The sequence below is a fragment of the Ceratotherium simum genome, chromosome 21 (genome assembly GCF_057802395.1).
Source record: "Ceratotherium simum simum isolate JZ-2026a chromosome 21, ASM5780239v1, whole genome shotgun sequence".
Taxonomy (NCBI): Eukaryota; Metazoa; Chordata; class Mammalia; order Perissodactyla; family Rhinocerotidae; genus Ceratotherium; species Ceratotherium simum.
In genome coordinates, this window is record NC_141920.1 from 12,597,979 (window position 1) to 12,614,133 (window position 16,155).

The 16,155-nt window shown below is 48.5% G+C and overlaps 1 protein-coding gene across 1 annotated transcript in view; it reads left to right on the forward strand.

Annotated features, from left to right (window-relative positions):
* Positions 1-8,088, forward strand: part of KCNB1 (potassium voltage-gated channel subfamily B member 1) — a 98,387-nt gene extending 90,299 nt beyond the window's left edge. The window contains exon 2 of the mRNA XM_004430288.3: positions 3,632-8,088. Coding sequence (XP_004430345.1) covers positions 3,632-5,641 — 2,010 coding nt within the window. The 3' untranslated portion in view covers positions 5,642-8,088. The remainder of the gene's footprint in view (positions 1-3,631) is intronic.
* Positions 8,089-16,155: the final 8,067 nt, after the last annotated feature.

Sequence of the window (16,155 nt, forward strand, 5' to 3'; positions counted from 1 at the left end):
TAAGGGCTTCAGTGGGTGTGGAAGAGCACACAATCCTGCGGGCAGGGCCAGGAGGAGTGGGTCGGGGGAGACCCTCACGCTGCATTAGTGCCCATGCTGTTTGATGTGTGCACATGCAAGGAAGGAGGCCTGGCTCGCTCTGACCCTCCCAAACCAACCCTGGGCAGCGGGCACCCCCACCCCCAGGATCCAGTGAGGCCTCTGCCCCCTTTTTCTTCTTTCCTAGGCATCCTCGGGCAGAGAGGCGGGGAGGGCACATTCTCAAGTACAAAGGGGGTGCCTGCCTTAGAATAACAGGCCCTAAGGACGATACAATAGCTGGGTGCATAATTCATGTATCTGTCAGCAGAGCAGCAATTATGTGGGCCTTCCCTGGAGTTGTCAGGGGGTTAGAAACCGGAGCAGGCTTCCCCTGCCAGCCTCCGAGGGAAATGGGACCTCCCAGCTCTTAAAGGAACAGACTCCCCAAGAACCTGCCCCTTCTCCTGCGGGCTCCCTCCTGCCTGGGAGTCAGAGGCTGGACCAGCAACCTGTGGGGCTCAGCGCAAGGCCCTGGCTGGCTGCCCCATGAGGTCACACCCACTCTGTGCCTGGCCCTGTGCTAACAGCCACATGTGCATAGTCTCCTTCTCTCATTCTACGTGTGACGGGCTGACTGTCGGTATATCCTAGGGTTTCTCAACCTTGGTCCTATTGACACTTTGGGCAAGATAATTCATTGTGGGCTGTCCTGCGCACTGTAGGATGTTTAGCAGCCTCCCACAGGCCTCCACCCACAAGATGCCTGTAGCGTCTACCCCCCAGTTGTGACAACCAAAAATGTCTGCAGAATTTGCCAGATGTCCCCCGGGGGTCAAAATCATCCCCAGTTAAGAACCGCTGGAATATTCCCATTTTACAAATAAGGAAACTGAGACAAGGGAAGTTCCAGTGCCCGAGGCCACCAGCCAGTAACTCGCAGAGCTGGCTTCCACCTCCGGGGCTTCCTGACCTCAAGGCAGGAGTTCCAAGTCATTCAATAATCACAAATTTATTTTCATGAACATTTAATATCTATATATCCCTAGCACGCAAAATCAGCAGTTTTGCAAATGTTATTTCTTAGGACAAGACTAAAATAAAACAAAGAAGGTGAGTAGTGTTTGTTTTCTGTTTTTTTTTTTAACTATTAAGGACAGAATAGTACGAGTAGCCAAAGAACACATACAGAATGATGGCGAAACCAGGCAAAACCAACAATAATTGGTTTAGGGTTATGTACATTTGTATTAAAACTATACAGAAAAGCAAAGGGATGAGAAACAAATGCTGATTCTGGGGTGGAGAGGGACACACAGAAGGGTCAGTGTTATTGTTACATGTGCTGTTTCTTAACCTGGGTGGTGGCCTCACAGGGGTCCGTTTGAATATGGTTCATAAATATGTATAAATTAGATCTACTTTTGTACGTGATTTTATAAAGTGATTGCAGAATTTTTCTTTTTCAGTGACTATAAATCAAGACAGTAAAATGCAAAAGTTTTTTTTTTTAAGACACAGGATGTGTGGGACACAGCTACAGCAAAACAAAATCAAGAAGTTGGTGGAACAACGGAGGCTGGGGAAACGCTGTTCTGAGCGGGCCAGAGAGACGCCCGCGCCGCGCTGCCTGTGGCGGCCCCCGTGCCGCCCAGAGTGGATGATCAATGAAGAGCTGCCAAACTGAAAACCGATGGCTGGTCCTGGCCCTTCCACTTGTAGCTCCGCGAACTCCAGCCACAGTCCACACTTGGGGAGCGCCTGCTGGGGTCGTGCCCTGGGCTAGGTGCTGGGTGTGCGGAGATAAACCTCAGAACCAATCCCTGTCCCCCCTCAGCTCACAGATGCTGGGCAGTGATGGACACACACACACACACGCACACACACACCCCTGTAATGTACTAAGTACCCCAAGGTGTGGCAAATGATGAGGGGGCCCAGAGGCCCTCTCATTTTGCAAATGAGAAAACTGAGGCTTAGAGAGTTAAATAAGTGGCTCAAGGTATAGAAGCAGCAGAGCTGGGAGCTGAACCCAAAACAGCCTGACACCAGAGCCCGAGCTTATGTTAGCTGCTGCCTTCTCCGCCTGCTCTCGAAGTTCCTGTGTCCTCACTGCTTCTCTCTGCCCCTTCCCTTCATTCTCTGGCTTCTCTCCAAGGCTCAGCTTTCCCTGATGTTTTTGTGGCTTCTCTGTTCCCCTACAACTTGGGAGATACTTGCTTGGGGCTTGGGCTTATCATGAATCTGGTCCAAGCCTAGATTGTACCTGACCATTTAATTCAGAGGCTCGCCATCCCATAACCCACTCACCCCCTAGATGCCTGAGCTCAGATTTTCAACAGTGGGTTGGCTGAGCCTAGCCTGGATTTTCTGTCCATCTCTGGGCCAATCAGCAGCAGCCGGGATCAAATGATGTGAGCGTGGTGAGCAGTCCAGCCTTTCAGCAGGGGCAGCAAAAGGAGAGGGGCAAGTCTCCAGGAAGAGGACAAATGGGGAGGGGATGCTGGTAGACAAGTTTAGGGGTTTAGATCTTGTCCTGAAGAGTCCCGGAAATTTATTAAGCAGGGGAGTGATGTGATTTTATTTTCGAAAAAAGACCCTCAGAGCAATTTATTACATCTGCTTGCATTTCTGCATAAGCTGCAGACGGGCCCAAGTTCGTTGATTTCAACAACATACCGTGAGCCCTTTCTCAGGCCAAACCCTTTCCTTAATCCAGGGGTCTTAAATACCTGTGGTCCTTAGCCTCAAGATTCATAGTCCCAATTGGGAGTTAATAACATGGGTCCAGGATGTCTATGCCTCCCTGGAAACTGCCTGCAAAATCTTGTGTGTCTAGCCAAAGGGTCCATAGCCTTCATCTGATTTCTAACACAGCCTTAAGAGCTCACGCTCTGAGGTCAAACAGACCCGGGTTAAAATACTGGCTCTGCCACTTTCTAGCTTTGGAAGCCTAAGTTTCCTCATCTGTTCAATGGAGACTCAACACTTGATGGGGTTGTTGTAGGAATGAAATAAGGTATTGCACGGAAATGCTAAGCACATTGCCTAGCGTACAAGGAACACTCAGTAAAGGGTAACTATTGTTATTATCATCAGCATCATGTCGTGAAAGCCAGACCCCACCTCATCACAGCTATGAACCACTGGTCTAGATCACAAGTCAGCAAACCATGGCCCCTGGGTCAAATTCAGTCCGCTGCTTGTTTTTGTAAATAAAGTTTTATTGAAACACTACACACATTCGTTTATGTATTATCTAAGGCTACTTTCATGCTATAACTGCAGAGTTGAGTAGTTGCAACAAAGAATTCATGGGCTTCAAAGTCTAAAATATTTACTGTCTGGCCTTTTATAGAGAAAGTTTGCAAACCCCTGGGCTAGAATGATTAGCTCTAAATCATTGCAGTTCTCAGGGCCTCAGTTGCCACATCTGTACAGTAAATGAATTTGAGTAAATGATCTTTTTAGCTCAAACATCTAGTCATTAAGTGACTACTGAGATGTGAAAATGCTCTTGAATGTTGAGGAGCGTCCTGCGTAATACCCAGGGTATTACGATGATCGTCCCATTGGTGGTTGATAACTAAATCTCACTCTTGTCTCTTCACAGATCCTTGCCATAATTTCCATCATGTTCATCGTCCTCTCCACCATTGCCCTGTCACTCAACACGCTGCCTGAGCTGCAGAGCCTTGACGAGTTCGGCCAGACCACAGACAACCCCCAGCTGGCCCACGTGGAGGCCGTGTGCATTGCGTGGTTCACCATGGAATACTTGCTGCGGTTCCTCTCCTCGCCCAAGAAGTGGAAGTTCTTTAAGGGCCCACTCAACGCCATTGACTTATTGGCCATCCTGCCGTACTACGTCACCATCTTCCTCACCGAATCCAACAAGAGCGTGCTGCAGTTCCAAAATGTCCGCCGCGTGGTCCAGATCTTCCGCATCATGCGTATTCTCCGCATCCTTAAGCTCGCACGCCACTCCACTGGCCTCCAGTCCTTGGGCTTCACTCTGCGGAGGAGCTACAACGAGCTGGGCTTGCTCATCCTCTTCCTCGCCATGGGCATCATGATCTTCTCCAGCCTTGTCTTCTTTGCCGAGAAGGATGAGGACGACACCAAGTTCAAAAGCATCCCAGCCTCTTTCTGGTGGGCCACCATCACCATGACAACCGTTGGGTATGGAGACATCTACCCCAAGACTCTTTTGGGGAAAATTGTGGGGGGGCTCTGCTGCATTGCAGGGGTCCTGGTGATAGCTCTTCCCATTCCCATCATTGTCAATAACTTCTCTGAGTTCTACAAGGAGCAGAAGAGGCAGGAGAAAGCAATCAAACGGAGAGAGGCTCTGGAGAGAGCCAAGAGGAATGGCAGTATTGTATCCATGAACATGAAGGATGCTTTCGCCCGGAGCATTGAGATGATGGACATCGTGGTTGAGAAAAATGGAGAGAATATGGGCAAGAAGGACAAAGTGCAAGACAACCACTTGTCTCCCAACAAATGGAAATGGACCAAGAGGACACTGTCGGAAACCAGCTCAAGTAAGTCCTTCGAAACCAAGGAGCAGGGATCCCCTGAGAAGGCCAGGTCATCTTCTAGTCCTCAGCACCTCAACGTCCAGCAGTTGGAAGACATGTACAATAAGATGGCCAAGACCCAATCTCAACCCATTCTCAATACCAAGGAGTCAGCAACACAGAGCAAACCAAAGGAAGAACTTGAAATGGAGAGTATCCCCAGCCCCATAGCCCCTCTGCCCACTCGTACAGAAGGGGTCATTGATATGCGGAGCATGTCGAGCATCGATAGCTTCATTAGCTGTGCCACAGACTTCCCTGAAGCCACCAGATTCTCCCACAGCCCTTTGGCATCGCTCCCCAGCAAGACTGGGGGCAACATGGCCCCAGAGATGGGCTGGCGGGGAGCTCTGGGTGCCAGTGGTGGTAGGTTTGTGGAAGCCAACCCCACCCCTGATGCCAGCCATCGCTCTACGTTCTTCATCGAGAGCCCCAAGAGTTCCATGAAGACCAACAACCCCTTGAAGCTCCGAGCACTTAAAGTCAACTTCATGGAGGGCGATCCCAGTCCACTGGTCCCCATCCTGGGGATGTACCATGACCCTCTTAGGAACCGGGGGGGTGCTGCAGCTGCTGTCGCTGGACTGGAGTGTGCCACACTCTTGGACAGGCCTGTGCTGAGTCCAGAATCCTCCATCTACACCACAGCAAGTGCTAGGACACCCCCCCGGTCGCCTGAGAAACACGCAGCAATAGCATTCAACTTCGAAGCAGGTATCCACCAGTACATTGACGCAGACACAGATGATGAGGGGCAGGTGCTCTACAGTGTGGACTCTAGCCCGCCCAAGAGCCTCCATGGGAGCACCAGCCCCAAGTTCAGCATCGGGACAAGGTCAGAGAAGAACCACTTTGAAAGCTCCCCATTGCCCACCTCCCCTGAGTTCTTAAGACAGAACTGTATTTACTCTACAGAAGCATTGACTGGAAAAGGCCCCGGTGGTCAGGAAAAGTGCAAACTCGAGAACCACATCGCCCCCGACGTCCGCGTGTTGCCGGGGGCAGGAGCCCACGGCAGCACACGGGACCAGAGCATCTGAACTCCTGCGCTTGGAGGAGAGACTTGTGGCCAGGTCCAAAGAGGAGTGCTGTTCAGCTTACCTGCCGCAGAGCTTTGCTGCACAAACTCTGCAACAGAAAGGCTCTGCAAAGCCCCCAGAAAGAAGAGAGACTCCAGAGAAGGCTCCTAAGACTTTGAGAGCTACGACAGGTCCACCAAAACAAAGCTGGCCGGGCCGTAGGATGTGGCGTCTCCCTGGAACAACTCCACTGCCCTCTCTGGGAGATGACATGAGCAGAACTCACAGCCACCCACCACCACATTCTAGACATAACCAAGGCTGCCTACTCCCCATTCTTCTCTCATGGCTCTCCATCACAGCCCCTGAGGGCAACATCTCCATTCCTCCTGGCTTCAGCTGGAGAAGGATGCAGGAACAAGTGGCTGGTGTTGAAAGAGTGGGTTGACCAATTTGGTTCTGGGTGTTGCCCGGCCGCCTCTCGGAACTCCCGTCCATCGCCGCCTGGATGGACCCCCCTGTTAGAAGGCTACAGGGGATGCTTATGTCTTGGAGAAATCTCTGCACCATAAGCCACGATCCCAGCACAAAACCCTTACTCAAATGTCTTCATAGACTTCAGTATTCCGTACTACCTGAGATTTTATTTTGAGATATCATCAGGGTGAGTTGCACCACTTGTACTCAATTCTAATTGCCCCCTGGCAGTCTGGGAAGGGTTCAGAAAGCAGGCATTCAGCCAACGGTATGAACTCTGAGCATTGCTTTAGAGTTGTGGAAGGAAAACGCGTTCTGTACATCACTAGTTCAGACTTAAAGATACGCAAGTGTCAAATATGCAAAAGAAATAGCTTATTCAAAGAGACTGTGTGTTACTGAAGAACAGAATAAAATCTGATTTTTTTTTTACCTGCAAAAACGAAAGGGAAAAAACCATCCCCAGTTGAAATGCCCAGTTCAGACGTTTGAATACTTCCTGCTGTGGCAGGGAAGCTATCTACTATAATAGAAATTCTTTCTTGTTTCCTGTGGTATTCCAGTTTTAAAAAAAAGTTGAAATAAAAAGCACTTTATGTTTTTCAAAAATAGGTTCTACCAGGGACAGTGTCAACATCTTGCACTTTAAAACAAGCACTATTTCCCGTGGGCCACTTGTTGGGACTAGAATTGGGTTGTTGCTACATGCTACCGTCCGGCCACGGAGGGTGATATTGTGCTGGTATCGCTGTCTGCCATGTCGAAGTCTGTGGGCTCCTTCCCCGCCCCTCTGAAGCTTCCCCTTAGCCCTGTTGCATCAGGAAGGGTACTTGGCCCTTGAGCGGGGCCTCTCGTAAAATCACGAGTACAGGAAACATGCGCATCTCAGAAGAATGCAGTAGACGGTTGAGCATTGAGTGTTTTACTCTGTTCTCTTTCCTGTCAACTAGCTGTTGGTGTGTTTTCAGTGTCACTGTCTGTGCTAATAAGCTCGGCTCATCTTTCGGCAGCCATCAATGCAGCCAGTACAGACAAAAGCAATAAGTATTCGTGTGCATCATGAGTAGTTCTGGTGTATTTCTTGGTGTTGGTCTTTCTGTCCTAGCTTGATGACCTGGCGTTGGCCTGCCTGATTTTAGTCCCATAGTGCGGTGGTGGTGGCCACTCTTCAGTTCAGTAACACTGGTTTGAGCCACTGGTTAGCACGATGCCATGCTGTCAGCCCATCTGTCAGTAAAGATGACATGTTATTGATCTGCCTGTCTTTAGTGCAGTGGAACAATGTCATTCTCTTAATGCAATGCTGATGGACAATGTCCCAAGTACTGCACTGTAAATCTGCTGACCCTCAATACGGTGACGGGTATATGTCTTCCTGATGGAACAAAACATGGTGTGGTTCACCTGTCCTTCATGTGACATGTTGTTGATCTGCATGTCAGTACACAAATATCACGGAGTTGTCCTGCCTGCCCTCCGTACAGTGGCATGAGCCTGGGCCACCTGTCACAGGTATGATGACATGGGGTCATTCCACCACCCTTGAAAACACGTGTTCTCTGCTGCATTCGCGCCCGGCTCACACCACTTTTCAGCATCTCCAGGGTCTGTAGATCCCTCCAAGAGGGTGCAGTCCTGTTTTTGCTGCGTTAACAAGGAAAATGAGTGCCGAAGTATCTTGACTCTCCGGAGGTATCTTCAGGGTGCAGTCGCAGCAAATGCAAAGGGACTTAAGGGGCAGGGAGGGTGTGTGGTCACCCTGTGCTGGTGGCACACTCGAAAGAGGAGGCAGCAGCGGTCCAGGGGTGCCCTGTCGAGCACACAGTCCGTGCTGGGGGCCTTTCGAGGAACGGCCGCGGAACAGTCCTACCCAGTCCATTACACATGTCTCTCCTTTGTTCTCATCACCATTTACGTCCACCATCAGCACAAATGTGAAAATTCAGGGAAAACAAACAAATGCTTTTTGATAAAAGTAAATAGTTGTGATTTCCGATTCAGATATTTTTAGAGCTGATGCTATCTGTAAAAATTAATAATAATAATAATATAGTCTATTTTACATATCAGGCAAGTGAACATGTTTAAATATAGCCATATATAGCGAGAAGGAACTTACCACCCCTTCTTCAAATTGAGGCATTTCATTTGTTGGTTGAAGCAGATGAGAAGTATACAGATTGGAAATGATTTCTTTCTTTCTTTTTTTAAAACTAATAATCAATTGGTGCAACTCTCCTTGTAACCAAAGGCCCTTTTTGCCTTGTGTGGTCACACAGGACCTGGCCCTTCCTCCTTGTGTATTTTGTCTGACCTTAAAGTAGCATTTTATTGAGTCACTTTTGAAGGACGAATTCAGAAGTATCATTAAGAACCTACCTTTTCAGGCTTAACAGCCAGAGTCCTATAGAGTTCTTATAGAAACAGAATCATTGAAACTCAGCATATACTATGCTTAGAAAGTATTGCGTTTGGTTTGGTTTTTTTCTTTTACTTGTGTATGTATTGTGGGACTATAGTTTTTACCCTGTGCCCGGTTCAAAATAGAGTATCATAAGTTTTCCTGGGACCCCAACTGCCAAAAGGAACTTAACCCAGATTTTTAATATGTGTACCCCCCTGCCTGTACCTGTGTATATGCACTGGGAAATCTCCCTAAGAGTCTCCAATGAGAAACGAACTTTGATAGACGGGACGAGAGGAAAGCAAGGGTTTGGAGGCAAATGCTGCTTCGACGTGGTGGTCCACGTCCCACCCATTCCTGAACCAATAAAAGCAGGAAAAAAACAAGCCAACCCAAAGAAACAAAGCTGGGGCTGGAGGTGGATGGACTCCTTGTCCCTTTGGCGAATTCTGTGAAACTTGTCAAGAACCCAGCTGAACTGGAGTTCCAACCTCCACCATGATCAGAAAGGGCTAGGGACCAGGTAGATGTGTGTCCCAATCCCACAGGGAACGGTCTGCGAGCAGAGGACACAGGCGGGCAAGCTCTGGAGGGATCCGTTTACTCACCTTTTTATCTTTGGGTCAAGACAAACAACAGGACTTGGGGGCAGTAGATTTCTCAGTGCCTTCCTTAGGGGTTTAATCTTAAGCACACTTGATAGGGAAAGATAAAAGGGGAGAGGACATTTGTTCCTGTGAAGCCCCTTTCTCTAAAAGCGTTGGGGATCACGAAGGAAGAAGAAGAAGACAGGGAGACAGCAAGATCCTGAGGAGGCCGTTTCCTTTCAACCCGCCCGGCTTGCCCCTGAGAATTGCTGGTGACGCAAACTTTTTCAAACTGGTTCCCAACCTCTCCTCCACCGTGTCTTCGTAACTGTAGAAAGGGCATCCCTGCCCTTTCTCCTAATAAGATTCACATTTCTAAGGAGAAAAAACAAAACAGTATTCTCTTCTGTAAAACTGTAATGTATTGTTGATGTGTGTAACTATTGTATATTTGTGTCTTGCTCCAAATCATGGCTGGAGTGTCTAGACCACGGGCAAGGGGGTATTTGAAATTCACCACAGACAAGGGTCGCTAAATCCAGGTCTCTCTCTATCTCTCTCCTTTCTTTATTTCTCTGCCAACTAGTCTCGAGTAACATAACCCCAAGCTTCAGCCTCCATCAAGTCACTTTGAATCAAATGAGAGCATGGCGAAACGCCTCTAGGACATGATCCTTTGGGAAAGGACTTTTTCCGTGACCGTGAAGTGGCAGGAAGAAGAAGGGGGCTCCCCTGAGACCCTCAGCAGGACAGTGGAGAGCCTCCAGCCCGGAAGTGAAGTTTCCCTGCCTCTCACTGCTTATATGACAGCATCCAGATGCTTTCACTCAGCCAGGACCACCCAACCCAGACCTGGCTACACCCAGAAATAACAGTTACCTCTGTATTTTCTGTTGCCATTTTTCTGGCTCTAGAATTATCTGATGCGTGACTGCATCATAGGACATCCACGCATCTCAGAGTAGTCTATTTTTCTGTTCAGATAAAAATATATATATATATATGTATTTTTAGCAAATTTATAATAGGGCCATTGAGTCTAATTCTTCTTTTGTAATACAGAATAAGATCTTAGGAGTTTTACCGTTGGTCATTATCATAGCTGATATGTTCTGGTCTTTTTCATCTCCTCCCATATCCCCTTGGGCTGTTTTTTCTTTTCCTTCTTTTGATTCTGATTTTCTGGGGGCGGGGAAAGACTCTGGGGTCTGATTTCCCTGGGCAGGCATTTCCTGACACTAGGCCTAGAGTCTGTGGATGCTGTTATTTTCCTCATTCTGTCTGTGTGTTTCTCTTATTTATTGTTCTCACGAATCCAGGGCAAGGATACCGGAGCTAGACCAGGGGAAGCGGGGCTACAGATGGCCTTCCAAATCGGGATGGGATGTGGGCTGGTTTAGCTCATCCCCCACACCCTTCCGGGGATCTGAAGGGACTGAGTTTTCTCATCCCTGGAGATCTTAGAACCGAAAATCTCACGCAAGCACACCTCCCGCTGGCATTCTTGAGGTCCAGAACACACCTAAGCCCCTCTCGGCGGGCCTGATGCCATGTCCAGAGCCCCACTCCCCTGTGACATCAATTGGATCTGAAGGCCAGAGCGTTTTCAGGTCCTTGTGAACCTCAGAAGACATGCTGGGCCTCAGATCTCATCAACTTTTTATCAACTCCTCATTTCAATCTATTTCCAACAGACTCACCAAAAAGACAGCGGCCAGACACACTTGCAGCCAAACCCTGAGGAGCTGTGTCCCCAGAATCTGCCATCTCATCTCCTCTTCCCTTTCCAGCTGCCTGGCTTCATAGAGCCAGAGATGCACGGCAAGGGCAACGGTATTTTTCCAGCTTTTACCCATCCAGGCCTCAGGGAGTTTCTGGACTTCCTGATAATTAATTCCACCAGGCACTTCCCAGCCTCGGACGGGCAGAGGACATCTCATGAAGCAGGATCTTCAACAGAAAGTGATCCTCCATCCGTCAACTCATGCAGGAAGACGAAGAAAGGCCAGATGATCTGCAACTTGCATCCATTCGGTTTTCACATCCCACCTGCCTCACTGTCAGTTTCAGGGCTCTGGCCTCTGTCCAGATCAGAGATCTGAGCCAAATCAGGACCCCCCCAGATGGCAGTGAACCATCACCATTGGATCAACCCCAAAAGGAAACCAAGCCATGTACGAATTGATTATTCTGGACTGTGACCCTAATCAGAGTTTTTCTACCCCTAAAATTCCTGGTAATCTGGTTTGAATCAGAGCCAAATAAAACAGACAAGATTTTTTAAAACATCTGCTCAAGAACAGCACAAAAAATTATCTCCCAGTAGTTTGCTAGGTTTGATGCCCAGGTAAGCAAACGCCCTTGCCTGAGGCTGTTTTCATCTAGAAAGAGGTTGTATGGTTGTGGTTTCCATCCACTGGCCCTGATGTTGTCTTAACCCGGAATTTCTCCTTAACTCCCCAAAATGCCATTCTGAAGAAACGAATTTGGAAGTGGCTCTGTTAATCCAGCGGCCCCTCATCTTTACCTCTAACTCTTACTCTGCAGTCCTCCCTGCAAAGATCCTGAAAAGATCTCCTAAAGGCTGGCCAGGATGGGATGGAGTGGGGCAGTTCACCTGAAGAAGAACCCTCCCACCTGTAGGATGGCTGCGTGCAAGTCTCCGAAAGTCTCTCTCACGTGAGAGGGTCGGGGCGGTCGATTCCACCTCAAATTAAGGAAGCTCTTCTAATAGGCGGGGCTGCCTGACCATGGAACTCGATGACCTGTTGGGTGACGAGCTCCCTGACACCACAGGTGTTTAGAGAGAGGCTGGATGATGTACAAAATGGATGTTGCAGAGGGATCTTAGCATTGCCTGGCAACTGGACTGAACAACCAGAGAAGTTCTCTCTCTCTCGGTGTGTGTGTTTGTGTATGTATGGTTTGAATATCTGGGCACAGGCTCCATCCACTGAGGCAAAGGCAGGGAGCACAGTTAGCAGCAACTCAAATTCTAGGATTTGGAGCCTTCTGAGGGGGTGCCAGGGAGGGAGGTGCCAGCAGGATGCTTCCTCTCTGCTCCCCATCTTGGACTATTTTAATGAGCCTGTCGGTCACGTATCCAACCCATCCCCAGTGCCCTAACAGGCATGACTCTGGCTGGGGTGAGGCTCATGCTACCCTCCCGCAGGCCGGCCAAGGAGCCATCCCCGTCTCCGGCTGGGCCTCTCATGGTGCTTCAGCCCTTCTGCCTGGACCCTATGCCCTTATAGGCCTGAGGCTGTTTGTACAAGAGACACAATTATCTTTTACCCACTAGGCAGCTGCCTAATGAACAAACTGCCCAGGCAATAGCAAATGGCATCATTACCAAAGGGCTTTTCTTTTTGGCAAATAAAACAGGAAAATCCATTCAAGACCTTTGAAAATCCCCAGTCAGCGGAGTAAGTCCAGAAGGGCCTAAAGAGAGAGGCAGCTGTCATCCAGCTTGACAGCTAAACAAGGCTTCGGCCACCTGCAGGCAGAATGCCCAGTCTCCCACGTCGGTAGCCCCTTCCCTACTGGGCCTGGACACTGCATCCTCCAGGGAGAGTGGTCTGCAAGAGAGGTTTTAAAATCCCTCCCAATTGTGTATGGTTAGTCTGGAGGAGTGGGATTTCCTCCTCAGGTGGCCCCAAGTCCAGGCAGTAGCAGGTTGTTTTACCTCGAGGTGAGGAAGGGCAATAGGTCGGATGGATAGACTGAGCCGCCTTCCTCCGAAACCAAAATGAAACAAAAACCCTGTTTCCAAGATCCCCCTTGAGGCTCTGTCCTGCAGGACTAGCTCAAGTTAGTGGCTGCAATGACATGACCATTCTGGAAAATGAAGGAAACTCCCAATTCTGTCCCATTAGAATGCTCTCAAGGTGGTGCATTGATTGCCCTGCACTTCCTGCCTCCCTGAGCTAATCCAGGTTTGGAAAACAAGAAGGGAAGCACAGAAGATGCCCCAGAGATTCGGGCTTCTCCACGGCTTGGCTCAGGGCCCCCTGGTCTTCACTAGGGCTTTGGGCTCTCTCTTAGATGAGCCTGACGTCTGAGCTCAGTGTGCCTGGGGAAGAGGGAGATCAGCAGCTGCTGGGCTGGGCAGCTGGCCTTTTGCTCTCTAGATCCATCCTGGCTTCAATCCAAAGTCAAGGGCTGGGAACACCATTTTCTGCACCAGGAACTCAGGGTTATCCCCCAACATATGCCCTTGACACATAGTGGTCACCCAACCTGTTTTTTTTTTTTTTTTTTAAGTGAGTGAATGTGTAAATGATTGACTTCTGAGTGAATGAATGGATGAGTGAATGCGTGAGTGAGTAGAGGAGTTTATTAGTTCTTACCTGGCTTGAGGTATTGCTAACTGGGAAGGAAGGAGAAATTGGGGGCCCCTCCCATTGAAGCCAGTAAGCCTCAGCAACACCATCTGGCCTTTGACTCAATTGGGGGCCAAGATGACATCCAAATTTGACACTTGTCCACCCTAAGGGCATGGCCTTCTCAGAGCTATGCTTCCAGGGGGCCCACGAGGCAGCCCCAGTCTCCTTCCTACTCTCGTACCCTGCATTTTCAGCCTCATGTTCTAGTGTAGCTCACACATAGCCCCCAGGAAACCACAAAGTGGTTTTCCAGTGGGCTAAGCCAAGGGTCCAAAGTCGGGGTTTCCCCTGGTCTGGTACTTGCTGGGGGCAGGAATGTGGGAGCCACCATCTGGAAACTGGATCGCATTCCCTGAGCCGTGGGAGTCCAGCTGGAAAAGAGGGCCAGCCCGTCCTCCAGGTTTTAGAGCCAAAGGGTCTTCATTTTTTCTGAGCCCCAATGTCCTCCTTGGTAGCATGCGCCCCGATCCCGTTAGCAAAGATCCTCTGTCTCTCCCAGGAACCATGGTGTGAGGCTGAGGCTTTTCTGCCAGCAAAGCCATTCTGATTGCCCCACACATGATGGGGGCCAAGCCAATCACATTAGCCATAAATGACCAAGGTCCTTAGCCGCTCTTTTCTCGTGGTCACGTTCATGGGTCCTGTTCATCTCTGGTCAGTTCACGTCTCTAGTCCTTTCGTAAAGGGGAAAATGAGCATCACACACACACGAGGAACCAAACAACAACAAACGCCAGTGTCTTTTTATGCATGTGACGAGATGAAATTGTGACCTCCAGCTGCTGTCCTGTCTTGTAAAATATGTCCAAATGTTTAAGAATTTCTAAGCAAATGGTCCCTTAATGACATCTGCAGAGTTCAATAAAAAGGTATGGAGAAAACAAGCTTGATGGAATTTGTTTTATTTTCCAGAGGGCACAGGGAGGTGGGGGTGTGAAGATCTGTAGGGGAGGCTGAATCTGGGGAACTCGAAGGGGCCGCACTGGCTGTTCCCCTTCACCTGAAAGACAGAGGGTATGAAAATGTAACTGGCTTGTCACCCCAATATGCAAGCAGTGGTAACCCACCCCATGCTGTGTTCATGGACCAAAGCCCCAGTTCTGGTCATGGGCTCTCATGTCAACTATGCCTGCGTATTCCTGGCCTTAATATTTCTCACTCATGAAAATGTCTCATAATAGAATTTACAAGCTCAAATATCTACAGAAGAAAAGCAGGTAACATAAATGAGTAAAGCAACCTAGCTAAAAGACATAAGGGAGTGGTGGGCAGTGTGGCCAACTGGAGAACTCAATTAATCTCTGGTTGGTTGACACCACACAGGGATGCAGGCCCAGCAATGCTGGATCTTCAGACTTTTTTGAAGTCAGAAATCTGCATTTTTATGGAAAGTATCCCAACTTTTAAATGTTAGCAAGTAATTCTAATTTTTTTTTCTTTTAGCCACATAGTGGCCAAATGAAACACGTGTGTAGGCAGGCTACAGCCCATAGACTGTCCTTTTGTGATCACTGCCGTGACTGACAGGGCTTGTATTAGTTATCTATTGCTGCGTAACAAATTATCTCAAAACTTAGCAGCTTGGAACATTTGTTATCTCATAGTTTTTGTGGGTCAGGAAATCAGGAGCATCGTTAGCTGGGTGGTTCTGGCTAGGGGTCTCACATGAGGTTGCAATCGAGACATCAGCTGTAGTCATCTGAAGGCTTGACTGGGGCTGGAAGATCTGTTTCCAACAGAGCTCAGGAGGCCTCAGTTCCTCACGATGTGGACCTTTCCACAGAGCTCCCGGAATCTTCTTACAGCACACAGCTGGCTTCCCCAGAGTGAATGATCTATGAGCGAGTGAGCAAGGAGGAAGCACAATGCCTTGTGTGACCTGGTCTTAGAAGTCAGATACCCTCTCTTCCACCAAATTCCATTCATGAGCTTACACTCAAGAGGAGTGGAAATGCACCTCTTGAAGAGAGAAGTATGAAAGAATTTGTGGATGTATTTTAAAACCACTACATTCCAAGGCCCATTTAGTGGAAAGAGTAGTTTCCAACTTTAGAATTTCATAGGCCAGTAGAGTTTCCGATTCAGTTTGGGGAAGTATATAAGCCTTGCTGGCATTTTATTTTGCCATATAAAGATGTTGAAAACTAACTACCATGTTCTCTTTATCATCACTTTGTAAAACAAAGATTGTTTCAAACCTCCTCCCAAAAATATAATCTCAGAATAAAAGACCATCCTTAAAAAACAAAACTTCTGTTATGTTTTTTAATAGATCAGAGTTTCTCAATCTCAGCACTACTGACATTTGGGACTGGATCATTCTCCATTGTGGGGCTGTCCTGTGTATTGTAGGATGTTTAGCAGCATGGCTGGCCTCTACCCACTACATACCAAGAGCACCCTCTCCATGCTTGTGACAACCAAAAATGCCTCTAGATATCACCAAATGTCCCCTAGGGACAAAATCACCTCTGGTTGAGAACAAGTGGAAGAGGTACAAAACCAAAATCTAAAAGGTACAGTGAAAAGTGAAATTTCCCTCACATCTCTGGACCCCAGTCCCCCTGTCCCCAGAGGCAATTACTGCTACCAGCTTCTCATATATCTTCCAGAGATAATCTTGGCAAACACACAAAACATAAATACATATATGAGTGTTTGCATGTGTGTGTGTCTCTGTGT